The following is a 27,685-nucleotide window of genomic DNA, read 5'->3' on the forward strand; positions in this document are numbered from 1 at the left end:
GCATAATGAAGAGTGCAGTTGATGTTCAACACATGAGCTGGTCTCATGCATTTCGCCACTGCTCATTTGCAAGCCTGCGCTAAGGGGAAAAGTCTCAGTTCTTCGACATCTTTGCGCAGAGACAGAAGAGGCGGTAAGAGCATCGGTGGGACTGAACAGGGTCTAGCATTTGCAAAGGCAGGGAAGCTATTCCGAATTGCCTCGGATTATGGAGACCTAGTGTTGGTCCCTCCACCGCCCCAGGGCTCTCATCCTTGGACTGTTGACAGCCAGCTTGAGTCGGATTCACGCAGGAAGCCTAAATAGATTAGATAGGCAGACAGACCGACAGACAGACAGCTCCAAACCACGGATCAGTCGCGGGTGCAAGAGAGGAATGACGTAGAGGGGGAGCATGAGGGGACAATCAGGGTTCGCACTATTGAGATAGTGAATGGAGGAGAAAGATTAAGCTGGGCAGTAGGAACTAGTGAGTAGTAGAACAAAACCCTATAGAGAACTATAGGAAACAAGAATGATTGAAGCAGTCAATCAGTCAATCAGTCAATCAGTCAATCAGTCAATCAGTCTCATTTTAGTCTGATGGAGCTTGGCGGGGCACATTGAGAACAAGAGAACTGGAAGAGAGGGAGGGAGAGAAAGCGCGCGAGCGACCAACAGAAACCCCCACCTCATCATCTTCTTTTCTGACTAACCCCCCCCCCTCTTCGTCTCCTTTCCCCTCCTTTTCCTCAACCTCCTATCCATCAACTGCTGTACATTACATAGTAGTCAACTTATCATCTTTCCTGGTCCGACTTTTTTCCTTGGACGACCGCCTTCTACCCCCCCCTCCTAACTCTTTCTGCCTTGTGGGAACTTTCCTCCTTTCCTCCTTTCCGTTCTTCTCCCCGACCATCTCCGTCGTTTGTTTATCCCACCACTTCTATCACCACCGTCACCATGGGTCAGCACTCCGCTATCTGGCAAGGTATGCTCAAACGTTCCTCTCCATTAGGGATCTCTATCCTTGCATCTTGCTGCTCACTATCATTTCTGTATCCGATAGCTAATTTCACTCTTGTTTTGATCAGGCTATGTCGATTCCAGGTATATACACCATCCCGCCTCTACCCCGCTTCAAATGCATCCCTATATCGCTCCAGCTCAGCATGTATCCTAACACAACCAACACCTTCCAGCTTGATGGGATCCGGCCAATTCGACAAGGCTGCCATCCTCGCCTATGACTTCTCCGATGTTGAGGCTTCGTCCCCCGGCTTCACGGTATGATTCCACCGCCACCGGGTCGGCGCGCAGTCACCCACCCGGCCATGTTCCCCCTCTTTACCGAATGGAACTCAGAGTTGACCCCGCCGTTTAGATCGCTCCCCAGGAGCTGACCGGTCTCGCCGCCATCTTCAAGGACCCCAGCAGCGCCTTCGCCAACGGTATCATCGTCGGAGGAGAGAAGTTCGTTACCATCAAGGCTGACGAGCGCAGCGTGTACGGCAAGAAGGTATGCTTCCCTCTCCCTGTGCTCATCTTTGAATCCTCCCTCCAAACTCCTGATCCTCTCGCATGGGACCGTCATTTCCGTCCATATCCTGACAGGATGAACTAATCACAATCGAATCACAGGGCAAGGAGGGTATCGTCATCGTCAAGGCCAACTCCTGCGTCTTCGTCGCCCACCACGGCGAGGCCGTCCAGACCACCAACGCCGCCACCGTCGTCGAGAACCTCGCTGACTACATCAACAACCCCCGGTAGATGGGCCGGTGTATACACCTAATCAAAAAGTCTGTCGTTGGGGGCGGGGGTGACAAAGTCAAGGGGGAGCAGTGATAATACTCTGAATGTAGAACACGGTGGTCTCCTTCTCGATTTTGTCTGTTCTTAATCTTCTCCTTTGTTATTTTTCTCCTGTTGTTATATGATATCAGCCACAACGCGTAGATATGTGCAAATATGTGCCACCTTTCATTCTCCCGAGATGATTCTGGTCTAGATGGATGATGCAACCTGTCAGAGCTCTTGCGACATTGTTAGTCCAATGTGCTCCAGTATAGGTAATCATTACTTGATATGAAAACGAATGTCTATATATCCAATAACCGATCTGCGACGAATAAAAAATAAAGAAACCACCCGAAGAGAGAATATTAACAATTACAACATTTAATACACTCCAGCCAGGGTCACATATGCACCTCACCGAAAAATGACTTCCCTCCCTCTTCCGCAACCAGGTACAAGGGACATATCCTTCACCACACCGCAGCAAAAAGTACATGAACCAGTACATTCCACATTTCGTATTCCATGCGCATCATATAAGAAGTAAAAGTCGTAAGAACGGTAAGTAGGCAAGTCTCGTGCTATCGGTTCGTTTTACTCGTTAACATTATATCACGCCTTAGTAGACGGGAGGTTTGTGGGGTTTTTTTCCCGCTTCCCGTGCATGCATGAAACCGGGTTTACGCAAGACACATCCGCAAAAGTCGCTTGACACCTATTGAAGTAGGCTTTGACGACAGTAGAAATCCCGCTTCAAGTTCTTCTCTTCTGGCGCACGGGGAAAAGGATGAGAGCCGGGGCAAGAAAGCTGAAAAGAACCCCAATTTCGAGGATATTATACCGGCAACTCGGCATTCCGCCGGCCGCCGGCCAGCGCCTCCAACGCCGTCCTGATGTACGGCCCCACGACGGGAATGTTCCCCGCGAACTGGCCGATGGTCACCAGGAAGTCGCCGAAGAGAATGAACAGCCCGTACAGCTCGATGATGAAGCCCGTGAGCGGCCAGCGGAGGAGGATGAGCAGGATGCCGGCGACGAAGGCGGCGGTGCCCTTGAGTTTCTGGCGGCGCGAGAAGAAGGCGAAGGTCTTTTCGACGCCGATGATGAGGGTGAGGCCGATGAGGAAGAGGATCTATTTTGTGTTATGGTTAGTTTGGGTTGGCGGGGGGCTGGGCGGAGGAGGAGAGGGTTTTGCGAGACGGAGGAAGGGTGGGGAGAGGAGAAGGAAGAGTCGAACGTACGTTGCCCATGGCGAGTCTGTGAGGGTTGGAGGTTAGCTTTTGTGATGATACATTGTGATTTGAGAGAGCAGGATCGGTGTTTGGGACGTACAGTGAGCGATCAAAGAACATCAGGACTCCGCCGAAGAGGAATAGTGCTCCTGTTGCATGGGGTCAATTGGTCTGGTCTTGGTTGGGTGAGATTGGTCTTGTATGAGCGTACCGGCGGAGCAGAAGATGACTCCTATCTCTGTGGGTTGGAAGACGCTGTGTTAGCCATTATCTCTGCTTCATGGAGCTTGGTTCTGGGAGAGTTGTAGATCGGAGTTGCCGGTTGCGCTTACTCTGGTTGTCGGACAGCCACATGGTTGGCATTTTTGTCTCACTGATGCAGGATTTGTAGGTATTTCGGTGTGTCTGAGGGGATAGTGGTCCTGGTTTGACGGCAAAAAGATTCGAATTGGATGCGCGATGCGAAACTCGAGATGTTGAGTAGATCGACAAACAGATGCTTGCGGAGAGGATCGCGATGTGCGACGGAGATGTCGCGTGCGCGCGGAAACGTCGATCAGAGAGGCCACGAAAGTTGGGCACTCATAGAGGTATGTGAGACTAATTCGAAGGATAGAGTAAAAGCTCGATGCTGTATCGGCCCAATCGCTAGAACACAATCAAATGATTTTCCCCAACAAGTTGAATAAACATTGATGATAGGCGTCCAAAATTCCCCAATTCTGCCACGTTCCTTTCTTGGCGAGATGAGAACTAGTCCCTCTTGGGATGGCGGTCGACTGGCTTCCGCACTTCCACAAAACTCGCGATTTTGCTCTCCTAAATCTTTTCTCTCAGCAATAGTATCGACTCTCCTTTCGAGATCTATTATGGTGTTATGGTCAACACCCCAACAATGCCCATCGGCTGGCTACGTCGGCAATTCGGTTCAATGCCTCTTATGCTGAGGTGATTAATGGATAAATACACCAAAACAACACTTTAATGGTTGATTCCTAGTGCTACTGTTGAACAACACAACATGGACTGACACTGCAGGCACGACGCGTTCGTGCAATCGCTGGGTCCTCTCCTGACCTTCTCCTCATGTATCCTATATTCGTGCCAGCCTATTGCTGAGCGCAACCATACGCCGCGGCGACAGTATCCCCAGTGATGCTGTAACTGACGTTCCCTCCGGTGGAGCGTCGGTACTAGTCGAGTGCTGGTTCTTCCAGCACAGAGGCGAAGATCAAAATCGTATTTTTCATAATACAAGATCACGAATAAGCCGGAGCAGTTCCTTGAACCTGTCTCGAGAGGGGCAGGTGGGTGGAATCGCTTGACTGTGTTGGTCGTACATTATTGTATCTCAAATTCAGACAAGAGTCATAGCGCCTAGCTAGAAACATAACATTAGATCCAACTCTCCATCTGTTCTTTACTCTGCGTAGACCATGCGGGACTTACCCTATATACTCCCATGGTAAAAAAGTAACTCCCAGATATCATAAAGCTCATTTCAGCACAACGTGTGCAGCCCTCAGTTCCAAATAACTCTCCGGAACTCCCTGTCCCAACGTCCGGACCACGCCGAAAACCTCCTTGTCGTGATATCTCAGTCTCGTCTTGGGGTCCGTGTATGGGGCCGGCAGGCCAGTGATGTCGCAGTATCGGGTCTGCTGGGAAGGGTTCAAGGACGGAGCGGACTCGATGTTGGTGTAGGTCACAGTAGGGCCGGAGAAGGCCGCGCGAGCGTTCTTTTCCAGGACCAGCGTGGAGAGGTTCTGCGCGGCTTGCGCGATGTTGGTTCGTGAGCCGCCCTCCGCAGGGGTCTGGCTTCCTTCGGTGCTGGCGGAGGTGGTGGCGGGGAGCGGCGTCGATGCTCCAGAGTTGGTCTGTGTGGCCATCACCGAGGCCTCCTTTCTCGAGCTCTCGGATATGAGCTGTTTGACATTCTTGTTGCGCCGTTGAGAGGGCTTCCAGTGCGGGTTGCGGAATGGACGATGGACGTGCGCGATGTCGAGACGGTCCAGGAGTTGCTGATGTTTCTCGCTGTCTGCAGGTGTCAGAGGAGCCATGATGAAGGCCGTGTCTCAATGCGCTCCGGATTGTTGCTGGTGCAGAGTTGGTGTGGTGGTTTGAGAAGCTGGTTGCCTGGTTGCGAATGTCGGAGTTGATTCTGAGGGAGAGTCCAGAAGTGCGGTCCGGAAGCATGTGCGGATTGACCCAGGCCGTCGTTGTATGGTGGCGCTGGCATCACCACCCCAATACCAGCAATAATCTTTCAGGAGAGGGACTCAGTTTAGATCTTGTACATCGAGGCATTTCGATCCTAGAAACAACTCTTTGCATGAGATCCCCTGTCCCTTCTTGAGATACGCGACGACCAGTATTAGTCACGTGACACGGTGATTGATTTCTTTGGCAAACGGGCAGCAACAAACAAACATCACTACCAAACGATCTCAGTGCGTCTACCTTACAGTATACCACGATGGTAAGCAACCCCAGCCTCAAAGTACAAGTGAATTACGAGAAGTGAGAAGAACTAAAAGTCATGCAGGAAAGTCCTCACGAGCATCAGCAAGCCTTGCTGCTATCTCGCATCATCGGCAATATTGTGTGTTATTCCCTCTAATCAGTCAGAGGTCACGACTGACCAGGCCCAGGAAAAACTCAATGAATCAATCATGGTCATGAACCGCAATCTTCAGGTATTCTCCGCATCCTTTCATGTTTGTCGTCGAGGATGTTGACCGTTGCATTACAGGAGATCAACATCCAGAACATGAATGTTGAGCTTGTAGCGCAGATGTTCAAGAACTACCAGTCCAATGTCCTGTTCCACTTGGAAGGTATAGTAGATTTCGAGTCGGCAACAGCGCCTGCCTGGTTCGACGTTGCTAACTTCTCCTAGCGACGGACAACCTGAAGGAGCCATCCTGAGCTTTTGCCAGCGTTGACTATTGTACTTACGACGACATGATATTCCGTTTCCATTGTTCTAATGAAACCTTCTTCTGGTGAATGAGACTTGTGCTGTTGAGTAAATTATGTAGAAACCCGGACAATTTTCCTTGCTTGTTCTGTATAAAAGGTGTATCCCCATGATCTTGGCATCATGCGGCGCCGGCGGCCGGAAGGTGCAGCGAACCCAACCCAAAGCTCTTGCTTGACTATCTCGTTTATCACCACTTCCGCCGCCGCCTCCAGACTTCTTCTCCCTTCCAAGAAACCATTTTGAGGGAGGACACTCGACATCCTTCATCTTAACCCACCAACTCTTTGTCCAGGCAAAATCGCAATCCGCGACAAATCCCAATGCAACGAACTGCGGTTTTCACCAGAAGCTCTTGAATTGCTAGTCCTGTTAAACCGGGCCCGGTTGGCCCCAGAAGACCACCATGGCCATCACTTCCATTTCAACCGTCCTCCCCACTCGATTTTCAGTCAATTCTTCCGAAAAGACGGCCGCAAAACCGCCACCTCCCACGCCCTATAATGTCCAAGATCACCCGTTCAAAGGGTACCACGCACCCCAGCCTGAAGGCTATGCGAAGAGCTCCGGCACCAGCGCCATCGTTATCGACAATGGTGAGTGAAGAGCACCCTTCTCTTCGGTTGTGAGCCTCGGTGTCTAATCTTATATCATCTACGATCTAGGCTCCAACCTGGTCAAAGCGGGGTGGTCCTTCGACAAGAAGCCGCGCTTCATCATACCCCCCGTAATGAGTCGGTATCGCGATCGGAAACTGAACAAAGCCTGCCAATTCATCGGAAATGACGCTTACGTCGACGCTACGACGCGCGGACAGCTGCGGTATGCGTTTGATCCCGGCTCGAGCGTGGTGGGCAACTGGGACGTGATGGAGGGAGTGCTGGACTACTTGTTTATCAAGCTGGGGGTGGACGGGGGCGCCGACGGAGGCATCGATCGGCCCATCGTTATGACGGAGCCGATCGCGAATCTGAACTATCCGCGACGCAGTAAGTCTGATGGCCGCCTCGTCGTTCTCGGGCGGATGTGATCAAACAGCAATGGGAACTTGTGGTTGCTAATGTGGTTGCAGTGATGAACGAAATCCTCTTCGAATGCTATTCGGCGCCGTCGGTAGCCTACGGCATCGACTCCCTATTCTCCTACCGGTATAACCGTGGCACGGACGGTCTCATCGTCTCCTCATCGCATACGTCCACGCATGTCATTCCCGTGCTGAACAACAAGGCTCTGCTGTCGAACTGCTCGCGCCTGAACTGGGGCGGTCTTCACGCGTCGGAATACCTCCTGAAGCTGATGCGGCTCAAATACCCGACTTTTCCGGCCCGCATGACCGATAACCAGATGCAAGATTTGGTGCACAAGCACTGCTATGTCTCGAAGGACTACGACCAAGAACTAAGCCGGTACCTGGATTGGACGGGGCTGGAGAATCGGGACCACATCGTCCAGTATCCGTATACGGAGCATGTCGTTCCAGAAAAGACGGAGGAGGAGCTGGCGCGCATCGCGGAGCGGAAGAAGGAGAGCGGGCGGAGGTTACAGGAGCAGGCTGCGAAAATGCGCCTGGAAAAGTTGATGAAGAAGGAACAAGAGTTGGAGTACTACAAGGATCTACAGCGGGGGCTAGCGTCCGAGTCGAAGAAGGAGGCCCGACGCATCTTGGAAGCCGAGGACCTGAAAGACGATGCACACCTTGACCGCTTGATCCGCGATCTCGAGCGGTCGATCAAGCGCTCGCGGAATCGTGATCTGGGCATCGAGGAGACGGAAGAACCACAGGAGGAAATGTCATTCCCGCTGCTGGATGTTCCCGACGAGGAGCTCGATGAGGCCGGGCTCAAGGAGAAGCGCCATCAGCGACTGATGAAGTCTAACGTAGAGGCTCGCCAACGCGCCAAGGCCGAGAAGGAACAGGAGAAGGCTCGTCAGGAGGAGGAAGAAAGGCTTGACCGCGAAAAGCGGGAGAATGATTTCGACAATTGGTTGGCTGAGCGAAGGGCTAACCGTCAGGTAATTTATCTACCTACATGCATTGGCACTTTGGCACTGACATGGTCTTATAGAGCCTCCTGCAACGAATCAAAGAACGCGACAGGATGAAGGCTGATCTGGGCAATCGCAAGTCGCTCGCCAGCCAAATGCGCATGAAGACCCTGGCCAACCTCGCCGCGGACGGGCCCAAGAAGAGACGGAGAGGCGGCGATGACGACACCTTCGGCGCCAACGATGAAGACTGGGGTGTCTACCGCACCGTGGCTACCGGCGATCAAAGTGACGAGGAGGAGGAAGAGGATCTCGGCGGTTTGCTTGACGCGGCCGAGAAGGAGCTTCTGGAATACGATCCGGAATTCACGGAGAACCACACGCTGGCGGCGCAATCCGACTGGACCAAGAGCCTGGTGCACGTGTTCTTGCGGGGTCCCTGGCCGTTCGATCCAGAGAGCCAGCGCGAGGCCCATCAAATCCACCTGAACGTGGAGCGGATCCGGGTTCCCGAGGTCGTCTTCAAGCCATCCATCGCCGGCGTCGACCAGGCGGGACTGGTCGAGATCGCCGCCGACATTGTCAACCAGCGCTTCTCGAACCCCGAGGAACAGGCCCGGCTGCTGCGCGATGTTTTCTTCACCGGTGGCAATACGCTCTTCCAAAACTTCGACGAGCGTTTCCGTCACGATTTCCAGGCGTGTCTACCGGCCAACAGCGTGTTGAACGTCCGCCGGGCGGCGGACCCTATCCTAGATGCCTGGAAGGGCGCTGCTCAGTGGGCGTCGGGCTCGGAACTCCGCAAGTCGTCCATTACACGGCAGGAGTACCTCGAAAAGGGCAGCGAATACCTCAAGGTAAGTTTGTGGAGCTTCCCGACGGGAGTGATACAACGGATGATGTGATGTGCATGTATCGAGGCTGACCACGGTCTACAATAGGAACATGATCTGGGTAATGTCACCACGTGGTAGTATACCTAAACACTTGTTGGTTGTTTGTGGGTGTGTTTGTTTACCTTATCGACCTTGTCGATCTAGGATATCCGCTCTACTCCGCTGATTGTCTCTCCGACATGATGTCACCGAGCATCGCCCCGGGGGTTTTCGGATATGACAGCAACCCATAGCATCTCACAGAACCCGAGTTTGCCGTCCTGCCCGTCCCGTGACTGCAATGTTCACCAGCTTTATACTCCAGTATTACTTGGAATGTGAATTTTGTTTTGCGGACGACGAAGCCCCCAAGCACGTGGTGGGGTTAAAGATTTCCAGCTAGTATACAACAAGACAACAAGGCGTCCGGCGTCCAAGCGAGTGCGGATTGAATGGGAGAAAGGGAAAACCAATACCTTACTTGAACCTTCAGAAGGAACCTGTTTTTGAATTTTTGCCATACGTGTGTGTGTGTGCTTTGCTAGAAGTAGAGAGCTCTTGTTATTCCTTGAAACTAGCTTTTCAACCTTTAGAATATTGAAGTCAGTTCAATTTCCAGCAGACTTGTCCTCCATAGGTGTGTGTATGTGGAGTAGTTGGCACGGGTCGATCAGCCTCCCGCCAAGAGATGATTTCCCTTCCTCTTTCTGTCTTTCATAAGGCCCCAGTGCTTTTGCTCAAGTCGATCAAGAATCTTGTCTGTCCGTCCATCGAATGGAAACATCCATCTCTCTGATTCTGCAGATCCAGGAAATCTTTGACCTGCAAGACCGACGCCCGGGCGCGAGAGTTCAATAGCTCTTCGCTTGTGAAGTATGGTAACTTGTAAGATAGTAGGTATACTTTAGACTTTCACCCATTGTCCCAATTGTCCAAGGACAATCAAGTCCAACGGAGTATTGTAACACAAACCCCACCAGCACAAACCACCAACACCAACACCGCCAGCACCAGCAGCATCAGCACCAGATCCCCTCCCCTCCCCCAGATCTCCGAAAATGTAAGGGGGAGGGGACAAAACCAAGTGTGGACGATCCTCGGAACAGAACCCGACGTGGTTCTTTCTGGTTTGAGATGCTGCAGTTGGTTCTGGATAGTGCTTTTCCATCCGAGGACAGCACCAGCATCGAAAGGTAATGGTTCTCCTTAGTGGTAGGATGCCTCTTCCCCCCTCCCCGGGAGCAGCAGTAAAGTAGTCACGAGGTTCGTGAGGTAAGTTAGGTTTGGGGTATGGTGTATGGTGGAGTCTGTATCACGGTGTAACTTATCTATTGTCTTTGTTATTGTTAACTGATGTACTGCAAGTGTTTTGTGACTATGGGATTGGTAGGCTATTGCACAGTGCATGAAGATGGAGGTATGCGTATGTGTATGCATGGGTCAGGGTACCGTCATGCAGATAGGTCGATTCTACAGTACAGTACAGCACATACGGATGAGTCGGTTGGTCGGCTGGGTAGCTGGTCGGTGTGGTTTCCAGAACCTATGTCGACTCGAGTAGTATGTATGAGGTGAGGAAGTGGGTTCAATTCCAGGTCCGAAAAATGAGAGTGAGTATACACAGAAGAGGTTTCCTTATCAGCCTTGTGGGTCTTGGATATCATTCCTCAGTCAGTTGATCAGTCTAGTCTAGTCTGGTCTTCTACTCAGTAGTAAAGAATGAAATCATTCTGGTTGCTGCCGGAGGCATCCGGCAGGATCTGCAGCGCCGTTCGGCTAAGCTCGAAGCTTCGATAGGCATAGGCAGAGGCAGAGGAGGGTAAGGAAAACAACTTGAGTGGAAACTACCTTTTCCTGTTCATCCGCGGGTTGCACGATGGACGTGGCGTGGTTCGGCCACTGGTTCCTGGTTTTTGGTGGTGGTGGTGGTGGTGGTGGTGGTTGCTGTTCTGTTCTGTTGGTTGATGCTCTTGCTGCTCTTGCTGCTGCTGCTGCTGCTGTTGTTGTTTTTGCTGCTTCGAATCTCTGCGGCTGTTTTCCATATCATTTCTATTGCTTTCTCTTGTAGTATCAGAGAAGAGAAATCCATCTCGCTGGTGCTAAGTCTGGGCAGGGCGGAAAGAGCGGCCAGACCATGACGGTAAGATTACCATCGGTACCGGATGCCGGGCGCCAAGCCCTGATGACAGGCCATTTGGCAACCGATATTGAAGCAACTAACTATGAGTTAAGTTACTTCTCGATGATTCAGTCATCACGCAACCTCCTCCCTTGCACCACATCCCCCCCCCCCCATCAGTCCATGTCTCTTGCCGATCAGTGATGTGATGCCAATCGTCTACTGTCAAGCGTTCCCGCTTCGGGCCCCTGCGAAGCTGAGCTGTGATGGTCTTCCCCTCCTCCAATGCTTGTCGTTGGGCAGAAGATGAACAAGGGTACTGGACAAGAATTGGGTTAATCAACCATGTCAACCAACTGACTAGCTAGCTATAGCTGCAACTAGCGCCAACTTGCAAAATCTTTTCCTCATTAAAGGAAAAACATCACCCAATCGCCCAAAGCCTGGACCAAGTTCGGAATCAACTTACTTCATGCAGAAGGGGAACTATGACGCATCTGGGGGAGCCAACACTTTGTCTCTATCTCCCTCCCTCCCACCATCGAACCTTCACACACGGTTCTCTCGGCATCTGGTCTTTGGGGCCAGAACCAGAAGAAGATGGAATCTGTGCAGACCCCGAATTAATGTAAAGAGACAGAAAAAAAAAAAGCTATCACAGCGTAGATGGACCTCTGACGTAAATGCTACGCTTGGGTGTTGACTTGGGGGTCGAAGAGGGATAGACCATGTGCATGTCCCCCTCCTCTTGAGTATAAAAAACCCTGTCCATGTCGCACATCTGATGCCATTCAGGACCAGTCTGTAACCAGTTCGATCACAAAGAATCCAAAGCCACCACTCAAGGCCTTGCCTATCGCGCGCGCGCCCTTTTCTCCCAGCTCTCTCTTTTCCCCAGCCAATTTATAGCAACCCTAGCCCGCCCTCAATCTCAACAGGTCATCTATCTCCTCCTCAGAGTCGAAAAGACAATACAGTATACCGGTATACCGAAGATGTTGCTCTCGACCACCGTGGCGCGTCCCCTGCAGCTGCTCACCCGGTTCATGCAATGGGCCAGCGCAGTCATCGTGATGGGCATCACCTCCTACTTCATCCACCGGGGTCCGCGCGGCCAGCACATCATCTACGATGAGGTTATTGTACGTTTGTTTTCCCTGATCTTCTGAAGTATACACCATTCGACTAACCACCATCTTGTATGGTCCAGTCCACCATCTCCGTAGTCTTCTTCCTCCCGGCCTTCGTCTCGCCGTTCATGCCCCACGCCCTGAGCAAGTTCGTCCTAGCGATTGACGTGATCTTCTCCTACCTGTAAGTTCCCCCTTCCCCTTTCCCCTCCTGTCCCCAAACCTAAGCCCCATACAACCTTCCCCAAAGCAAGCCCAGCCACTAACCTTGACGAAAAATAAGATGGCTCACCTCCTTCATCTTCGCCGCCCAAGACTACAACTGGCACAACTGCGGCGCCAACGCTCCCCCGGGGGCCTCCTGCGCCCTGAAGAAAGCCAACGAGGCCTTCATCTTCCTCACTTTGTACGTGGCCCTTCGCACCTTCCCCTCACCCCCGTTACAGCTCTCGCGCTATCCCCACCCGCCCTAGACTCAAAAGAAAGAAGCGAATACTAACGCCCACCAAAAAGCATCTTCACCTTCTTCGCCATCTTCCTCGAAGTCGGCGCCCTCTGGGCCTACCGCCGCGAGAACGCCGCCCCCGTCCGCGAGAAGAACTCGGGCGGCGCGCACGGCGGGCCCGCGGATGCGCCGCTCGCTGCGTCGGCTTAGCGCCTCCACCGGTTCTTACTTGGTGTGAACTGAATGGGACCTAATCTGGGCAGGAATGTGCTTGCTGGTCTGGGACCACTGTTCATCGGCTAAGGTCCTGAACTATACCGAAGGATGATTGTGTTGCGGGGATCGGCTTTTGTCTCGGGTTTTCTTCGACCCTTGTTGTGATGATACCATGTTCTCAGTCGGCGGGACCTACCTCACGCCCGCCACGACTTGCTACTTTACTTATTTACTAGCTTAATATTGTTGTGGTTGGCAGGAGTTGCATGAGGACTTGGGTTTTATGTTTGTTGGTTGATTGGTGGTTATGGTGATGGTGATGCGGTAATGGATCTAATGATGTTGATGATGATGATGAGGTGGTGGGTGAAGAGTTAGTGGTTATGGTTGTTGTTGTTGTGTTTACCTTTCTCGCTACCACGTTTATAGTTACAGTAATCAACTTAATCTTCCTTTCCTCAACTTTCAGTGCAGTTAGACTGAAATGAAACCCAGCATGTAATTCTTTCTAAAATCGGGAAACAATTGCGACGATGCTCTCCTTTTTAAACTGGACTTGACGTAAATATGCTTCGCTTCATGCAGAGCTGCTCGTATATCTAACTCTATTGAAATCAACTATTCTAACAATCAGCCGCGTCAATAAGCTTGATCCGTCCAGCCATCTAGTCAAAAAACAAACCGAGTCCTGGCATCGTTCGTCAAAACACACCGGGAAAGCCAAGGATCCCTATCCAACACCTCTGTACTTCCTCCCCGGCCGCATAACCGCATACCGGTCCTCATCATCTTCCTCCCCAGCCTTCAGCAACACCACTTTCCCCTCCTCGCCCGCGCCCGCCTGTCCCTCTAATGTGTCTGGCTTCTCTTCTCGAACGATATACCTCGTCTCCGTGGGCCCCTCCTTCGTCAAACCCGCATCTCCAGCAAAAGCCGATGCAGAGGCAGAAGGAGAAGGAGTAGGGGTCCTCCCCGTTGCACCCGCAACAGCCATCATCCCATCCACACTCAGCCAAAACCCCTCCCGCAACCCCCGCGACCATACCACCACCCCCAGGTCCACCACATGCACTGCTACCACCACCGCCAGCACGATGGCGATGGTCCATTCCCACGGCAACCGCGGTCCGGACCCATACAGCTGCCACCGCACGGGACCCTGCAGCGTGGTCTGGACCGTACCATTGCTACCACCACCCCCCTCTGAAGTCGCCCCCTGCAGCACAGCGGAATATGTCCAGTCGAACGAGGTTATCATGTCCGTGAATACCGTGGCAACAACAGCTGCGACCCCGTCCAGGCGCGTATACCCCCGGTTCAGACTGACGAGGTCATCGGCCAGGGTGAGCGCTAGCGAGGTGAGGTTGAGGAGGGCAGGGTCGGACGTGAAGGATTGGAGGTTGGGGAGAATCGCTGTGAACCAGCTGGTGGTTTCGGCGGCGATGGAAGCGTCGGCCTGAGACGTGCTGTTCTTGGGGAGGAGGGCGAGGGCCGGGTTGGGGTTGTTCTCGCCGTAGTCGATGGCGTAGGCGTAGTTACTGGTGCCGGAGTACAGCCATTGACCCAGGGGGATCTGGGCTTGTTGGATCTGGAGCCGGCAGGTGGCACCAGGGAAGGCGTTGCCGCTGTTGTCGTTGTCGGTGGTGACGGGGCCGATGATGAGGGTGATGGTTGCGTTGGAATTGGAGGTGGCTTCCCAGGCCCCTGCGCTGCTACTGCTGCTGGAATTCGAGCGGTCGTTACAAGAGGTAGTAAGGAGGACACCGGGGATGAGGAGAAGCGCGTTCCATCCGGTGGAGTATCGTGCCCAGCTGTGCTTGCTGTGTGCTTTCTGCGCCTCGTACATCTGGATGGCGAGGTCGCCATGCACGGCCATCGATTGGATAACTGCGGAGGACTCAGGAATCCGGATTGCGCTAAAGGCAGGTACGTCGTTATCCCCGAGGGAGCGCCAACCGGGCGCGTTGTTGAAAGTATCGTAAAGAAGGCCCAGGGCTTGGAGGGAGTGATAGGCTGCTAGAGAGTGTGCCTGGAGGGAACGGACTTGTAAGCATCATTCTGGCAGGCAAATGCAAAAAGAAAAAGAAAAGAAAACAAGAAAAAGGCGAATCGTACCATCTCCCAAGAAATAGGCCCTCCGATGCGCACCATATCCCAGGCTTTGCCCCACAGCGACATTCGGCTGACGCTCGCTATCTGGGACGTCTGGTTCGTGAAATAGAATCGATCATCCGGAGGATCCGGCACCACATAACGCGTGTCTGGCCACCAACGGGATTTGGGAATGGCAACAGTGTTCATGGCTGCCCCGAGCAGAAAGAGACAGGTCCCTACCGCCAGTGCACCGCCAAGTCGTAGCCATGCGATACGCTTGCGCACACCAAGTTCGCATCGCTTTTTGAACGCCGAAATGGCAGCCCAGGGACTCTGGTGTTCTTCGTACAGCTCAAATTCTAACAAGCTGGCTCCCTTCTGCCCCTTTCCAGTCATCCATCGGGTGATCAACGTAGTGAAACTGTGCTGGAGAGCCCCTTGGGTGAGAAGCTGCAGAATACTGTTTATCACACCAATGGCGGCGAGCTGGGCATCTTCATCAACAAGAATACCATTTCCGACCGTAAGAGATGCGATGTCATAGCTCTTCCCAACGGCGCCGAGAACGATTGCTCTTTTGATGCCAGTGATTAGTGATAACATGTAGGATGAACGCACAGAGCGCCCGGTAGCTCACGTTATAAGTATGAAAAGGGCCACGACCCGAAGGAACACGATGCGCGTCAGCGTGGCGCCATCGTCATGGAGTTCATAAGCTTCGTCCGTCCCTGGATTTACAAAAAGATGCCTCCACCGCCAGCCCTTTCTCTTCTTGAGCAGTAGTGACGAGGCCGGCTCGGTAGTAGCTGGTTGGCTGGCCTGAGAAGGTCCGCCGCCGCTGCTAGGATCGCCATCGCGACCATTTGCTGTGTTGGAATGAAGACTCTGACGGGTCGAGGACCTATCTACTGTACTAGTCGAGCTGGGTCGAGATGGAGTGACTTCTCCACTGCTGGGAAGAAGGCGCTGATCTTCACTTTGTTCAAGTTGTAGACGACGGGGGCCAGAACGATGGAATTCATCTAGACCAATTTGCGCCTCCGGCAGTGCCATGATCGCGGGACCGGGCCGCAAACATGACAGCGGATGCGGTTCGAGCCGTGTAGGTGGTGGTTCTTATAGTCGGAGCATGCCAAGCTCATTGTACTGGATCCAGGAACGAAGGCTGCATGTCCATTTCGCCTCTGAAGTCGATGTGTGGTTGCCATTGGGTGTAGGCACAAGGCTAGAATTTCGGCGCTGAATCCCTCCCGGAGACTGTTACCTGTTTCGGTAATTCCCCGAAGAAACGACCATAAAGGAGACGCTGTGGCCCGTGAGCCGTCACGACGCTTTGATTGATGGCTCCATCGAAAACCTGGAGAAGATCACTCAGGAGTTGTCGGGCTCTTCGTTGCATAGGTCATATAGTTCACAGTAGCACTGCTGGGTATCGGGACAACTGTCAATTCGTGACACTGTTAGCACTGCATTTCCAGCCAACCAGCCAGGGACATAGCACGTACGCAACTGGTGCTTCTAGAAAAACAATATGCCACAGCATTTCAAAGACAGATCCGACCGCAAAGTTGTCCAGCTCCGTGGTAATCGCCCAATCGCGCATCCGCATGTAATCTTCTTTCGGTCGGCCCCGGATGCGCTCGCGTGAGACCGCAAATTGACCGCAGCAAACGCCTCCGATTTCCGGAGGAATCTGGTCCACAGGCACTCGGAATAGGTCTACATAGATGCTGGTGAAGTTGCGGTACACAATGTTATGGTCGGAAGCCATGTCAGGGTCAAACGGCCGCACGGCCACCGGACAGCCCGGGCGATGATGGCAGCGCAAATTAGCGTATCCCAGCCGCTCCACCGTGCGAAGATTGAGACTGCGGAGCAATGATGGCGAATCCAGGTCCCTGACATCATTATGCCACTGGCTATCACCGCCGTGCATGAACACGCTGATATCGGCCAAATGATCGTAGTTATCGATAATGTGCGTTAAGTAGGCCATGCTCTCGCGGCCCTTATTCGCGGGGAGATCGGCAAATCCGGGTTCTTGGTCGGAAGTATAGATGTATGGCCTCCAGCTATTCAAGACATTAGTAAGTAGGCCTGGTTTCTGTTCGCGTCTAGCTGTCCATGAGCACGGCGTCTGCTTACTGGGGCATGACCCGATAAGCCCAAGAGGTATCCTCTCTTCGAGACTTTGCCACAACCAAAGCCAGAGTTCTGTCCGGGTTCACTGTCGGGTGCCGATCTGCTGGCTGTTAGTAGAGACCTCCAGGCTATGAAATCCTAGGGATGAGGGATGGGTCACCAACGCGAGATTGTGAGAGCTTCATCTCCCATCACGACCAGTAACAGAATCACCAGGAGAATGCAGCAGATGACCAAAAGAGTCCATGTGCGATGTAGCAAAAGTCGTAACGGACCACATGGAGAGGCCGTCATTGTTTCTACTGCAGCGTCCGAAGAATCGTTCAGTCGGAGGTTCGCCCCAGAGGAACCGGTTCCTCGATGGGAAACAGGTGGTGGAGATAAACACAGGTTTCAAACGTGCATGGTTTTATTCTGACGGGTGGTCCGGAAACAAGCAATGTCTCAGGAGGAGTAGATGGGGCCCCAGGAAATAAATCCACGCGTAATGAGCAGATGTCCAAGTCAGCAGGGCCCTTGAGTTGAGAAAAGATAAACAATCGGAGAGAGAGGGAGGGGGGGGAAGAGAAACGGATTACTCCGTAATGCAGAGTGGATTGAAGTGCATTAAATAGCCCCGATGGCAGTGACAAGCTTGGTTGCCATCCGGGTCTAGAACATCGGTATTGTACGGAGTAGACTAAGTGTGAGTTGGTTGGGGGCGGGCGACGCCGCGACGCCCACTCCACTTCCTGGAGTGGAGAGAGAGAGAGAGAGAGAGAGAGAGAGAGAAAGCACTCAAGCTCCGGTCTTACCGTAAGCATAGGGTCTGACGGTCTGTAGATCCCGTCCCGATCGATCCCTTCGTTTTTTTCCTCAGACACATAACCTTTCGCCTTACATCTATCTAGCATAACGAACACGAACAAACAATCTCAGCATCAGCATCATGTCTTCCAGAAATTCCCTACAGATACGTCTACAGTTGACATGGTAAGAGTCTAGAATTCCAGGCTATATATCTAGATTGATTTGCATTGAGAAATACTCTCTACCTCAGATACTTGCGCGTCGGGGCGCTAGTGTCCGTTGAAGTTTCTTCTTCTCTTCCGTCTCTTCCGGTAACGGAAGAGACCCTTCGTTCTTCAACTTCTCCAAGTATTCTTTGCCGTACGTGTACCCCACCTGATAGATCTCATCGAACTTAGCAAACTCCAGCGTGCCGTATTTGTCGATCGGGGGTCGCATATACAGGCACCCGGGGGTCGTCTTGGCGCGTTCAAGGTTCTCGATGGACGAAACATATGCCAACCGTGCTTGAATTTCCGACAGAGTGGGGGGATTGGGTAATGAGGAGAACGGATTCCAGCGGTTGAGCATCGTCCAGAAGCCAGATAGCGAATCTCCATACCCTTGGGGGGTATTATCGTCGATAGATCCTACATCAACCGCGAAAATCACGTCCGCACCCAACCCTTTCATGTGGCCTACAGTGAGATTGTCGATATACCCGCCATCGAGCAGCATGCTACCTTCGTCGCAAATCGGTGGAATCAAGCCTGCCAGAGACATAGACGCACGGACATAGCGCCACGTGTAACCGGACGAATGATACTCCGCGCGAGATCGGCTGATATTGGTGGTGTTGCAGTAGAACTCCAACCAGAAGTCTTCAATTTGGCTGTTGCCGAATGTTTTGAAGATTCCGCGATTGAACTCGTGTCCAGTCGTGTAGGACACGGTCGGATAGGTCAGATCCAGCGCAAACCTCCAGATGCTTCCCATGCGACCGGCAAACTTCTTGGCCCGACCATACATAGGCACGACGTCCGCATCTCGAGCATACAAAGCTCCGATGAACGAGCCGATGGAGGTCCCACCAATGATGTCGATGGGGATGCCGGCTTCTTCAAGCGCTTTGATGACTCCCACCTGAGCGATACCTCGAGCTCCACCACCACCTAACACAAGTCCGACTGAACGACCACATAGCCGGCGGGCCAGCCGATGGAAATCGCCCTTGAATGGTGTCTGGGCCGAATAAAGAGGCGTCTGGCGTATACGGCGGGATGTGTACTTCTGGATCTCGGCTTGGATGACCTGGACTCGTTGTTTCAATACCGTCCCTAGGCGTTTCGTTTGAGAATGCGTGGGTTCAGCCGCGAGACGATAGGGCATCTGGATGTGGTGATGACCTCCATTGATCCACACACGATTCTTCAGCCATTGACGAGTCAATCCGGGATGACAGTACCGTTCTTCGTGTATCAGCACCAGTTCCTTTCTGGACGTTGTTTTCATGCCCAACAGGAATCGTTCATATTCACCAATGCTGGGCGAGGATTCTGCAAGACCGACCAGCAGGATACAATCGGCCTGGGTAATACAGGTTTGCGTCCACGGTGCATTTACCGTGGTGTCAGCAATGTAGAGCACCATTCCATACTTTTCTTCTAGGTCCGCTAGATATTGTGTCAACTTCAATTTCCCCATCTTACTGAAAGCATGCCGTCCTAGGTGATTCAGGATAGCAGCTTGGTTGAGAGACGTGACGCCGTTCGTCACCCCGATCTGATGCAAGGCTTGCAGCAGCCGGTGCCCGAACTCAACGACAGGAACTCCGCCTGTCACCGGCAAGACGCAAACAGTCCGCAGGTTGAGAGTTGAAGATGCTGTTTTGATGGTGCCGGAATTGCCTCGTTCCAGCCCTTGTTCTTTCACCGGTTGCTCCACCAGGTCTCGCATCCGTTGTGCGATGAGTTTAGATACTTGGATGGTAATCCCGGGGTGCTCTTGCGCCAGGCTGTTAAACAAGGTCCGCGGGAACTTAGCCAGTTCAGTGTCGCGAATTGCATGTAGAGATGACGGACGGGTCGACTCGGTCATCACCTCCAGCTCGCCAATACTGTCACCCTGCCCGTATTCGCTAAGGACCGTCACCTTTCCATCAGTACCTTCGAGAACCGACCGTAAACGACCGTTCAGCACAAGGTAAATAGCATCACTTTCGTCGCCCTGGTGATAGATCACTTGACCAGCATTGACCTGCACCCATTCCAGTGCGAAGTCAATATGGAGGAGTAGGCGGGGGAGAATGCTTGTTAGTCGTTTAGCCAGCGTCAATAGAGCGATCGGATACCGCTCCGCTATCCTCTCCAGAGCAGCCCGCGGGAGGAATCCCACGTAAACATCCGTTTTGGCAACCACGTCTGTGTAAGAGCGATAGGATGCGACGGCACCAACATAGCCTTGAATCCCTCCAGGCTTTATCATATACAGCGACTTCCGTGGCTGTCTCTTGCGCTTAGGGTCACTAGTGCCAGTTCCCATACTTGTGGTCGAAATGCGCGACGTGTTGGTTTGAGTCCGTCTCAGAGTTGGGAAGGATTCCTCGCGAGGTTGCGCATGCGCCGGACGGGAGGATCCGACAAGATCATCTTCTTTATCGCTGACAGGGATTCCCACATCCAGGAATCCATCAATCACATAATACAAGCCTGGATGGCGCTCGCCTTGCTCCACCAGCACGGACCCTTGAGGAAAGTAAACAATCTCGATGTCGTTTCGCAACTCTTCCCTCAAATTGATGACTGGCGACGTACCACCAGCACTTGTGACGGACATCGACATCATTGACTCTGTATCATCTACGGAGGCTTCGTAAGGATCAATAAAGCCAAAAGCATTATTGCCAAACACCGCCTTTTGGCGGCGCGAGTCGTAAGAGAGAAGCCTTGGAGATGCGTCGCCCGAATTTTGACTCTTGCGGAGAAGGCCATTGGTACTTTCGGTCAAACCGATGCCCTTCATGATGCATTCTAGTATAGATTCACGGAAGAGAGCATCCTCGTCCACGTTTTCCTTCCGGTAGAAAGATCCCATGGGCTCGATGATGGGCGATGGGGATCGCAAAGGCGACTGTTCCTTCTCTGCGAGTGGGCTCAGCAATTTTGGAGCAAAGTTCTCATACCTAGACCCAAAGCGCGAGAATTGTATGCTAGATAGCAAGTCCCCAGGGCTAACACCTGCAGCTTCACGATCGCTGAGAGAGTTGTTCTGGATCACAGCCGCAGTCGGGCGCCGCGATACGCCCAGTTTTGCGTGGAGCACAGCGTCTTTTCTTCGGAAACTACTCGACCTGTTTCTCCTACCCGAGAAGGGATTGTGTAGAGCAATTCCTTTCGTGACTTCTTCCGGGCCCAGTCGATTCCGCTCCTTGATAAACTTGTCTTTGAGGCGATCCAGCGCTGCCCCTCGCATTTCGTTCGGCAAGTCATATGTAGTGAACTTGGTCATCTGTTTCTCAATCCCCAGAACCTCGTTGTTCAGACCCAGATAAGAGTGGGCTGTCATGAATGTCACTCTTTGTAACCGCGTGAGGATGACCTGCACAATATGTGCGGTCGCTTTGGGGTAGACCCGGGTAAGACGGCGGAAAGCACTAGCGGGTATAATTGCTATAGTTGTGTCGACCATTGCTCGCGCCACAATATCTGGATGAACCGACTTCTGGCCATGCTTGCCTCGGTGCGCTCTTGTAGTTGATTGGGCATTCTGGGTGTTGGGCGTGGGCGGTGTGTGACTTTCACCAAGGTGTAAGGGAGGCACAGGTGGCAAGAAGTCCGCACTGTCGTTGATATGGGAAGTAAAGCTGCGGTCTCTGGGCAGGGTCGGCGGAGAAGCATCCAGCGCCTGAGGGCTAGCCGGGAAGGAGTCAGACAAACGTGAAGGGGTAGGTCTTAGGACAGATGAGCTCTGCTCAGCACTATCCCCATATTTCAATTGAACATCCTCCGTGAACAGTGATAGTATAGAGAACAGAGACGACATCGATGCGCCATTGTTGACCTCAGTCAAAAGTTGGTAGCCTTGTCTCCCATCGACATTGTGGTCATCCTCGTCCGACGACGCGCGATTCGTTTCTCCCTCTTCAGCTGACTCTCCCTCTCGAGTGGCTTTGACGAAAATCTGTACCAATCCGTCGACAACCAGACAAAAGCCTTTCTCCTCTTCCAACAGAAGCGTCTCGCCCGCGATTAGCTTCCTGGTTTGCATTGTTCGCGTCAACTCATGAAACACCGGTCTCTCCAGGTAACCGAAGACTTTGATCGCGCTGAGGAATTCATCCAGGTAGTTGGCTAGACCAGGCTTGGAGTCTTCCTCTTGAATGTTTGGAAAGAGGTCGAGCTGGGGTTCCTTGCGTTGCGGCTCCGGAGGCAATCGGCTGTACATGTTCAGGAAGCGGTAGCGTATGAACCAGCTGATGGTTGAGACCACGGCCAGCGCGATGAGCAGTCTATGATTGCACCAGGCATTGTGTTAGTTGTGTTGTCGGGGCCCGGACCAGGATCAGGCTCGTCTGGGGTCAACCACTCACAGCGTTGTGAAATTCATTGTGAAGGTCAAGCTCATAGAGAACAGCGTGAACAGCCATGTTGGAAGAGTAATTGTCGAGAAGGTGATAATCCAGTATAACACACCTGGAATGACCTGGAAGAGGACGGAAAACACCCAACCAATCCACCCCACCATGGTTGTCGGAGTAGGAGGGGGTACTGGCCGGGGCGGAAGATGGGAGAAGCCGGGCACCAGGGAGATGCTGGCGGTTATGGCCGGAGGGGTTGGATTTGCGAGGAATGGAGTGGAAGTCGATGAGGCAGAAGGAAAGACATGTTGGAGAGAAGTGTCCAAGCTCGAGGAGGCAAGCAAGGTCATAGCGGACATTCCGCCGTCGGTCATGATGCCATCAGACTTCCCTGCTTTGAACGGCGGCGGCCCGCTAAGGTACGGGGGGGAAAGTGGGCTAGTCACGGATGGAGTCTCAGATAGGCAGCGCTATCCCCGTGGTTCTCAACTCACTGACTGATATCGACCTTTTCGGCCTATCAAATGGAGCAATTAAAAGTCAATCATACCCTGTGCAAGTGAATAATAGACATGCAGCGCAGGCCACGACATGAGAGCAAGTCAAAAACAACGTGGGCTGAGAGATGGTTGTGGCTGGTCTATCGCAAGATGGAAACGAAGGGAAAGGAAGGGGAACAAACCGCCCTTAACCGCATTGGCCTTAGTAGCAACGCCCCGTCCATGTTTCTGATGAACCTCGGAGAATGGTCCAGACTTCCACAAGTTACGGAGTACTATGAGCGAGGTGCTTGTTGTCTCTTACCTTAAGCACTGCCAAATTCTCAGTGTAGTACACTTTACTCAGGTATGGCCACACAATCGAGGACTACAGGTTTCTCACATTTATCTCCAGTATGAAGAACTATCTTCGTCTAATTGTGTAATCATGATAAGGAGTCAATGGCAGAAGACCTCGAGCTTCGTCTCAATATATATTCCGTGTTCGCGTTATTATCTTTCTGAGAACTATCTCCATACTAGTAATGAATATCAATAATCTCGAAGAGCCAATAGCTAATGTAAGCGCGACGTAGAATTAAAGTCTCTCCATGCAAGAGACTAATTCTCAGCTAACTTACATCCAAACAACAACTCAGATGCCCAAGTTGCTGCTGCGATTGTCGCCCCGAATCGGCACATAATCACCCTTTTTTGCTGCCCGTTTCCGCCCGCCTTGGCCGCCCGTGCCAGAGCGAAAGGCGATTGAACAACTGGAACTGCCGCGTATGAGCCTCCACCGCCGCGCCGCCTGCTGCGGAATCTCTCCAGCTCTCCCCAGCCCGTCCTTACATGCTGTTACTCCCCTTCTTCCCTCTCTTTCGTTTGTTCCTCTGTATTATCCTCCTCGGTCGCATTCTCCTCTTCTGTCTCTCCTTTATCAACTTTTTTGCCGTGGCCTTGGCTCATAGGCCCGCTTCGGCCATGTTTCAGGTAACAGCACCTCATAACGTCTCCCGCTCCGAATCGGGCATACCCCTCGTGCACCTCCTGCTCGTGCTAATCATACCGTCTTGGTCACAACACAGCGTTTGCGCGACGCGATCGACTCGCGGATTGCCGAGGAGCAAGCCCGTCAACGCTCCGCCCAAACCTCCATCTCGCGCTCCAACTCCGCCCGCCAACCTTCGAACCGCACGACCACTTCCCCATCCCGCCGCTCTGGCCGCCCGCGCCGCAACACCGGCACCCCCGTCCGGGGCCCCGACCCCAATGAATTCGAGCCCGAGTTCGCCATTGGGGATGATGACTCCTCGAGTAGATCGGGAACGCCGCGACCCGAGGCCGCAGCTGGAGGAGGCTCCGACGCCACTCCGGAAGGCAACAATGCGGCAGCCGGAGAGGGCCAAGGGCAGGAAGGGCCCGTAACGGAGAAGGAGTCCACCCCGGCAACTGCGGAAGGCAACAACAACAGCAACAACAACCAGTCCTCCTCCACCTCGGATCTGCCTCCAGAGGTTCGGGTCAAGTTGCGGCGGCTGGCCAAGTTGGAACCCCGCTACCAAGGTATGCAGCGCAATCCACGCAGGGGGAGCTTTTGGCAACGCAGACTAATGTGGTCTTTCGGTGATCCTCAGAGCTTCTCAAAGCCTATCGCATGGCACACTCGCGAGTCCTTTCTATCGAACCCTTCGAAGCTGCTCTTCGTGAAAATACCCCCTTGACTTCCATCGGCGAACCGAAAGCCCTGACCGAGTACTTGAACCAGCTGTCGCTGAAGGGAGATATGGTGGTGGAGGAGCTCAAGCGTGTGACCACAGAGAGGGATGACTACAAGAAGAAATTGGAAGAGGCTCAAAAGGCAACCAAGGCTGCATTGGATGAGGTTGCGCAACTCAAGGCTGAGAAGGAATCAAATGAGAAAGCCTCGGACGCCAGTGAGTCGGTCGCGAAGTATGAGGAGAAGTCTACAATGGAGGACACTGCTGTGACCGCCGCATCACCGAAGAAGTCGGCTGAACATCAAGGTGATAGTGAAGAGTTCTTTTCTTACGATAGCGAGATCCCTCGTCTGGAGTCCGAGCTGAAAGAAAAGCAGGAGGAGATCGAGTCCATGAAGACTCAAATGGAGTCGCTGAAGCGTGATCTAGCAGTGGCGCGCGAGTCCACCGAGGGCATGGTTCACAACCTCGAATCCGCAACCCGAGAGCTCACAGAACTGCGTGATTTCAAGGATAAGCAGGACACAGAACTCGAGAAGCTGAAGTCTTCCAAGCAAGGAGAGCTTGACGATCTGAAGGCTAAGCTTGAAAAGTCCGAAGAAATGGCATCGAAGACCAGCGCGGAGATTGAGAAACTAAAGTCCGATTTGACAGAACGGACCGAGGAAATCGAGAAATTGCAAGCTAAGGCCTCGCCATCCCCTGCTGCCGGGAAGGATGCCGATCTTACTGCGAAGTTGGAAAAGATGGAGCAGATGAAGGAGGCTAATGAGAAACGTCTCAGCGTACTACAGGGTCTTGTCGACAGCCTCCGATCCCAGCTGAAGGAGAGCGAGGAGGCAATGACAAAACTGAAGGGCGATGCTGAGCAGAAGAAGGAAAACAACCTGCAATTACAAAACGTCGTTGACTTCCTCGACACTAATATGGAAGGCAATGCCACCTGGCAATTGACCAAGGAACAAGTCATTGGCGGCAAGCAAGCCAATTTCGATGAACTCCGTGAGAGCTTAGTTCCCAGCCTTAGCACCACTGAAGCTCAGCAGGAGCCGACGGAGACTGCAAAGCCGGTCGTGAACCCGCCAAGCGCTGCGGGAAGTGGTAAAAAGAAGAACAAGAAAAAGAAGAAGGGAGGGGCTGGCGGTGCCAAGGGCGGCGAAGAGGCTAGCAAAGCAACGGAAGCTGACCGGGATCCGTCGCCAAGCGCGGAACCTGCTTCTGCACAATTGACAGCGAAAGTGGCTGAGCTGGAAGAAAGTATTGATACACTAAAGAAGCAGCTGGACGAGAAGGATGCCGCTATCGACCGTCTCAGCTCGAAACTCAAGGGCGAGGAAGACCTGAAGGAGGAGATCGAGTCCCTCCGTGACGACCTGCTTCACATAGGTCAAGAGCATGTGGAGTCAAAGGATAAAGTGAAGGTGCTGACCGCGGAGAAGCAAGCTTTGGAGGAATCCATCGCCAAGCTGGAGAAGGAGTTGACGGATCTACGCACGAACATCGCGTCTCATGCGTCTCAAAGTGCTGATTCAGAGAAAGCGCATAATGATCTCAAGGAGGAGTACGAGAGTATCAAGATCAAGCTCACAACGCTCGAAACTGAGCTATCTGCTGCTCAACAATTGGCTGCCACGAGGTTCAAAGACATCACGGACTTGCGCGAGACGCTCCAAAGACTTCAGCCAGAGCTGAAGAAGCTGCGCGCCGAATCTTCGGAGCTCAAGTCCACCAAGGAGTCCCTCACAAGCAAGACGAATGAGTTGAGAACTCTGGAGAGCAAACACGATGACCTGCGGGCCGAACTCAAGACCCTCAAGAACACGATGTCCGAGCGAGAGAAAGAAGTGAAGACACTCAATAATAAGATCAAGCAGGAAACCGACAGTAGGCTCAAGGCCGAGGAGAAATTGACGGTCGCCCAGTCTGACCTGAGGTACTCGGAGAGTAAGAAGCAGGAAGCTACGGAGGCTAAGGAGAAGGTCACCTCAGAGCTGTCTAAGACTCAGGGGGAGCTTAAAACCGCCCGCGCCCGGCTCCGCGAAAGCGAATCCCAGGCCAGTCAGATCAATAAAGAACTTCAAGGCCTGCGGGAGGAGATTCAACTCAAGACCGCCCAGCACGCTAGTGCTCAAAGTTTGATGAATAGTATGCGCGACCAAGCTGCTGAATTGGGGATGCAGATGAAGGAGGCTCTCGAACGCTGCGAAAGTCTCGAAGAAGAATTAGCGGATGCTCACCGGCTGCTGAGCGAACGCACTCGCGAAGGAGAGACCATGCGGCGTCTTCTGAACGACATCGAAAGTCGCACCGATGCCAAGGTGCGCGATTTCAAGGAACGTATGGAAGCCGCCATTGAGGAGCGAGATCGCGCCGAGGATGAAGCCAGTGCTCAGGGTCGACGCCGTGCGCGTGAGCTGGAAGACCTGAAGAGTAAGCTACGCGAAGCCGAGCGAGCTCTGCGCAGTGTGGAGCAGGATAAAGAGGAACTGGAGCAGACTCAGAAGGATTGGAAACGTAGACGGGATCAACTGGAAGCCGAATCTGAGAAGACGACCCAGGAGCTTGCCGATCTGCGACAGGCCATGGCAGGTCTGCGCGATTCGCTGGATGAAAGCGAGAAGCAGGTGCGCGACCTTGAGAAGGAGAAAGCCGAGCTGCGCCGATCCGTCGAGGAAACGAATTCTCGTTTGGAAAAGCTGCGTAAATCGAATAAGCTGCTTCCGGATGAAGGTCGCTTCGGTCACACTGCACAGTCGTCACGGTCCTCGATCGATTCTGGCTCTAGAAGAACCATCACCTCCCCAGTTGCGAAGGAGCACAGTCCGTCGACACGCAGCGGCACGCCCACTGGAGTCGGCGCAGGGTCCATTGATTACATTTATCTGAAGAATGTTCTTCTCCAGTTCCTGGAGCAGAAGGATAAGAACTATCAGAAGCAGCTGATTCCCGTTCTCGGCATGCTGCTGCACTTTGATCGGTCAGTATTATGCATATCCCTTTGCATATCGTATAAACAGCTAACCTGTCATAGAACGGACGAGCAGAAATGGATGTCGGCCATTTCCTCCAAGTAAATGCTCTGGTAGCCTTCAAGCACATATTTGTAACTGTACATAGTCGCATATATCTCTTCGCAAACACAT

General features: G+C 52.9%; 12 protein-coding genes across 12 annotated transcripts; 5 read left to right on the forward strand and 7 right to left on the reverse strand.

The window, feature by feature from the left end:
* Positions 1-942: 942 nt before the first annotated feature.
* pfy1 (profilin) lies at positions 943-2,059 on the forward strand (the record flags this gene model as incomplete). Its single annotated transcript, XM_025590038.1, has 5 exons — positions 943-970; positions 1,074-1,089; positions 1,182-1,266; positions 1,364-1,498; positions 1,621-2,059. 5 exons carry the CDS (start codon positions 943-945, stop codon positions 1,750-1,752), a joined length of 396 nt encoding a protein of 131 aa, XP_025447514.1. The 3' UTR covers positions 1,753-2,059.
* On the reverse strand, positions 1,723-2,450 carry BO95DRAFT_118189 (uncharacterized protein). The gene has a single exon (XM_025580426.1). The coding sequence runs from the start codon at positions 2,285-2,287 to the stop codon at positions 1,922-1,924; it is 366 nt and encodes a 121-aa protein (XP_025447515.1). The 5' UTR covers positions 2,288-2,450; the 3' UTR covers positions 1,723-1,921.
* On the reverse strand, positions 2,451-3,470 carry BO95DRAFT_118188 (Got1 family protein). Its single transcript, XM_025580425.1, has 5 exons — positions 3,344-3,470; positions 3,223-3,249; positions 3,112-3,160; positions 3,021-3,036; positions 2,451-2,911 (listed from the first exon to the last, which is right to left on the reverse strand). Exons 1-5 carry the CDS (start codon positions 3,372-3,374, stop codon positions 2,615-2,617), a joined length of 420 nt encoding a protein of 139 aa, XP_025447516.1. The 5' UTR covers positions 3,375-3,470; the 3' UTR covers positions 2,451-2,614.
* Positions 3,471-4,507: 1,037 nt separating this feature from the next.
* On the reverse strand, positions 4,508-5,071 carry BO95DRAFT_427350 (uncharacterized protein; the record flags this gene model as incomplete). Its single annotated transcript, XM_025584794.1, has 1 exon — positions 4,508-5,071. One exon carries the CDS (start codon positions 5,069-5,071, stop codon positions 4,508-4,510), a length of 564 nt encoding a protein of 187 aa, XP_025447517.1.
* A 479-nt stretch (positions 5,072-5,550) lies between these two features.
* BO95DRAFT_458898 (DASH complex subunit DAD4) lies at positions 5,551-5,939 on the forward strand (the record flags this gene model as incomplete). The annotated part of the gene is made up of 4 exons (XM_025588602.1): positions 5,551-5,613; positions 5,663-5,707; positions 5,764-5,848; positions 5,911-5,939. The coding sequence occupies 4 exons, from the start codon at positions 5,551-5,553 to the stop codon at positions 5,937-5,939; spliced, it is 222 nt and encodes a 73-aa protein (XP_025447518.1).
* A 458-nt stretch (positions 5,940-6,397) lies between these two features.
* On the forward strand, positions 6,398-8,951 carry BO95DRAFT_351739 (actin-related protein ARP5; the record flags this gene model as incomplete). Its single annotated transcript, XM_025582093.1, has 5 exons — positions 6,398-6,587; positions 6,657-6,980; positions 7,064-8,004; positions 8,058-8,834; positions 8,919-8,951. 5 exons carry the CDS (start codon positions 6,398-6,400, stop codon positions 8,949-8,951), a joined length of 2,265 nt encoding a protein of 754 aa, XP_025447519.1.
* A 613-nt stretch (positions 8,952-9,564) lies between these two features.
* Positions 9,565-10,499, reverse strand: BO95DRAFT_118762 (uncharacterized protein). Its single transcript, XM_025580428.1, has 2 exons — positions 10,181-10,499; positions 9,565-10,115 (listed from the first exon to the last, which is right to left on the reverse strand). The coding sequence occupies exons 1-2, from the start codon at positions 10,287-10,289 to the stop codon at positions 9,757-9,759; spliced, it is 468 nt and encodes a 155-aa protein (XP_025447520.1). The 5' UTR covers positions 10,290-10,499; the 3' UTR covers positions 9,565-9,756.
* A 1,040-nt stretch (positions 10,500-11,539) lies between these two features.
* Positions 11,540-13,124, forward strand: BO95DRAFT_118382 (uncharacterized protein). Its single transcript, XM_025580427.1, has 5 exons — positions 11,540-11,703; positions 11,767-12,113; positions 12,182-12,285; positions 12,385-12,507; positions 12,615-13,124. Exons 2-5 carry the CDS (start codon positions 11,967-11,969, stop codon positions 12,754-12,756), a joined length of 516 nt encoding a protein of 171 aa, XP_025447521.1. The 5' UTR covers positions 11,540-11,703; positions 11,767-11,966; the 3' UTR covers positions 12,757-13,124.
* Positions 13,125-13,253: 129 nt separating this feature from the next.
* On the reverse strand, positions 13,254-14,791 carry BO95DRAFT_438257 (uncharacterized protein). The gene has a single exon (XM_025585471.1). It carries the CDS (start codon positions 14,636-14,638, stop codon positions 13,493-13,495), a length of 1,146 nt encoding a protein of 381 aa, XP_025447522.1. The 5' UTR covers positions 14,639-14,791; the 3' UTR covers positions 13,254-13,492.
* A 1,374-nt stretch (positions 14,792-16,165) lies between these two features.
* BO95DRAFT_438260 (DUF3431 domain-containing protein) lies at positions 16,166-17,708 on the reverse strand. Its single transcript, XM_025585472.1, has 4 exons — positions 17,163-17,708; positions 17,002-17,098; positions 16,362-16,928; positions 16,166-16,297 (listed from the first exon to the last, which is right to left on the reverse strand). The coding sequence occupies exons 1-4, from the start codon at positions 17,290-17,292 to the stop codon at positions 16,228-16,230; spliced, it is 864 nt and encodes a 287-aa protein (XP_025447523.1). The 5' UTR covers positions 17,293-17,708; the 3' UTR covers positions 16,166-16,227.
* A 165-nt stretch (positions 17,709-17,873) lies between these two features.
* nte1 (lysophospholipase) lies at positions 17,874-22,956 on the reverse strand. Its single transcript, XM_025591357.1, has 2 exons — positions 22,355-22,956; positions 17,874-22,273 (listed from the first exon to the last, which is right to left on the reverse strand). The coding sequence occupies exons 1-2, from the start codon at positions 22,714-22,716 to the stop codon at positions 18,034-18,036; spliced, it is 4,602 nt and encodes a 1,533-aa protein (XP_025447524.1). The 5' UTR covers positions 22,717-22,956; the 3' UTR covers positions 17,874-18,033.
* A 950-nt stretch (positions 22,957-23,906) lies between these two features.
* On the forward strand, positions 23,907-27,616 carry BO95DRAFT_351208 (putative vesicle-mediated transport protein (Imh1); the record flags this gene model as incomplete). Its single annotated transcript, XM_025582077.1, has 5 exons — positions 23,907-24,387; positions 24,459-25,643; positions 25,797-26,046; positions 26,113-27,519; positions 27,574-27,616. Coding segments are annotated over 5 exons (3,366 nt in total), but the record flags the coding sequence as incomplete, so codon positions are not given.
* Between the last annotated feature and the right edge of the window lie 69 nt (positions 27,617-27,685).

This window comes from Aspergillus brunneoviolaceus (assembly GCF_003184695.1).
Source record: "Aspergillus brunneoviolaceus CBS 621.78 unplaced genomic scaffold BO95scaffold_3, whole genome shotgun sequence".
NCBI lineage: Eukaryota > Fungi > Ascomycota > Eurotiomycetes > Eurotiales > Aspergillaceae > Aspergillus > Aspergillus brunneoviolaceus.

What these genes read in the sequence shown, in the direction of transcription:
- BO95DRAFT_118188 (XM_025580425.1), bottom strand. Translation starts at nt 3,374, where the DNA reads ATGCCAACCATGTGGCTGTCCGACAACCAGA. An exon ending in GTGGCTGTCCGACAACCAGA is followed by an intron (nt 3,250 to 3,343) that starts GTAAGCGCAACC and finishes TCCAACCCACAG; the next exon opens with AGATAGGAGTCATCTTCTGC. An exon ending in AGTCATCTTCTGCTCCGCCG is followed by an intron (nt 3,161 to 3,222) that starts GTACGCTCATAC and finishes CCCATGCAACAG; the next exon opens with GAGCACTATTCCTCTTCGGC.
- BO95DRAFT_438257 (XM_025585471.1), bottom strand. Translation starts at nt 14,638, where the DNA reads ATGGCCGTGCATGGCGACCTCGCCATCCAGATGTACGAGGCGCAGAAA.
- BO95DRAFT_118189 (XM_025580426.1), bottom strand. Translation starts at nt 2,287, where the DNA reads ATGTACTGGTTCATGTACTTTTTGCTGCGGTGTGGTGAAGGATATGTC.
- nte1 (XM_025591357.1), bottom strand. Translation starts at nt 22,716, where the DNA reads ATGACCGACGGCGGAATGTCCGCTATGACCTTGCTTGCCTCCTCGAGC. An exon ending in ACAATGAATTTCACAACGCT is followed by an intron (nt 22,274 to 22,354) that starts GTGAGTGGTTGA and finishes GTGCAATCATAG; the next exon opens with ACTGCTCATCGCGCTGGCCG.
- BO95DRAFT_118762 (XM_025580428.1), bottom strand. Translation starts at nt 10,289, where the DNA reads ATGCATACACATACGCATACCTCCATCTTCATGCACTGTGCAATAGCC. An exon ending in AACAATAACAAAGACAATAG is followed by an intron (nt 10,116 to 10,180) that starts ATAAGTTACACC and finishes TACCTCACGAAC; the next exon opens with CTCGTGACTACTTTACTGCT.
- BO95DRAFT_118382 (XM_025580427.1), top strand. Translation starts at nt 11,967, where the DNA reads ATGTTGCTCTCGACCACCGTGGCGCGTCCCCTGCAGCTGCTCACCCGG. An exon ending in TCATCTACGATGAGGTTATT is followed by an intron (nt 12,114 to 12,181) that starts GTACGTTTGTTT and finishes TGTATGGTCCAG; the next exon opens with TCCACCATCTCCGTAGTCTT. An exon ending in GACGTGATCTTCTCCTACCT is followed by an intron (nt 12,286 to 12,384) that starts GTAAGTTCCCCC and finishes ACGAAAAATAAG; the next exon opens with ATGGCTCACCTCCTTCATCT.
- BO95DRAFT_438260 (XM_025585472.1), bottom strand. Translation starts at nt 17,292, where the DNA reads ATGACGGCCTCTCCATGTGGTCCGTTACGACTTTTGCTACATCGCACA. An exon ending in TGAAGCTCTCACAATCTCGC is followed by an intron (nt 17,099 to 17,162) that starts GTTGGTGACCCA and finishes AACAGCCAGCAG; the next exon opens with ATCGGCACCCGACAGTGAAC. An exon ending in TTTCTAGAAGCACCAGTTGC is followed by an intron (nt 16,298 to 16,361) that starts GTACGTGCTATG and finishes ACGAATTGACAG; the next exon opens with TTGTCCCGATACCCAGCAGT.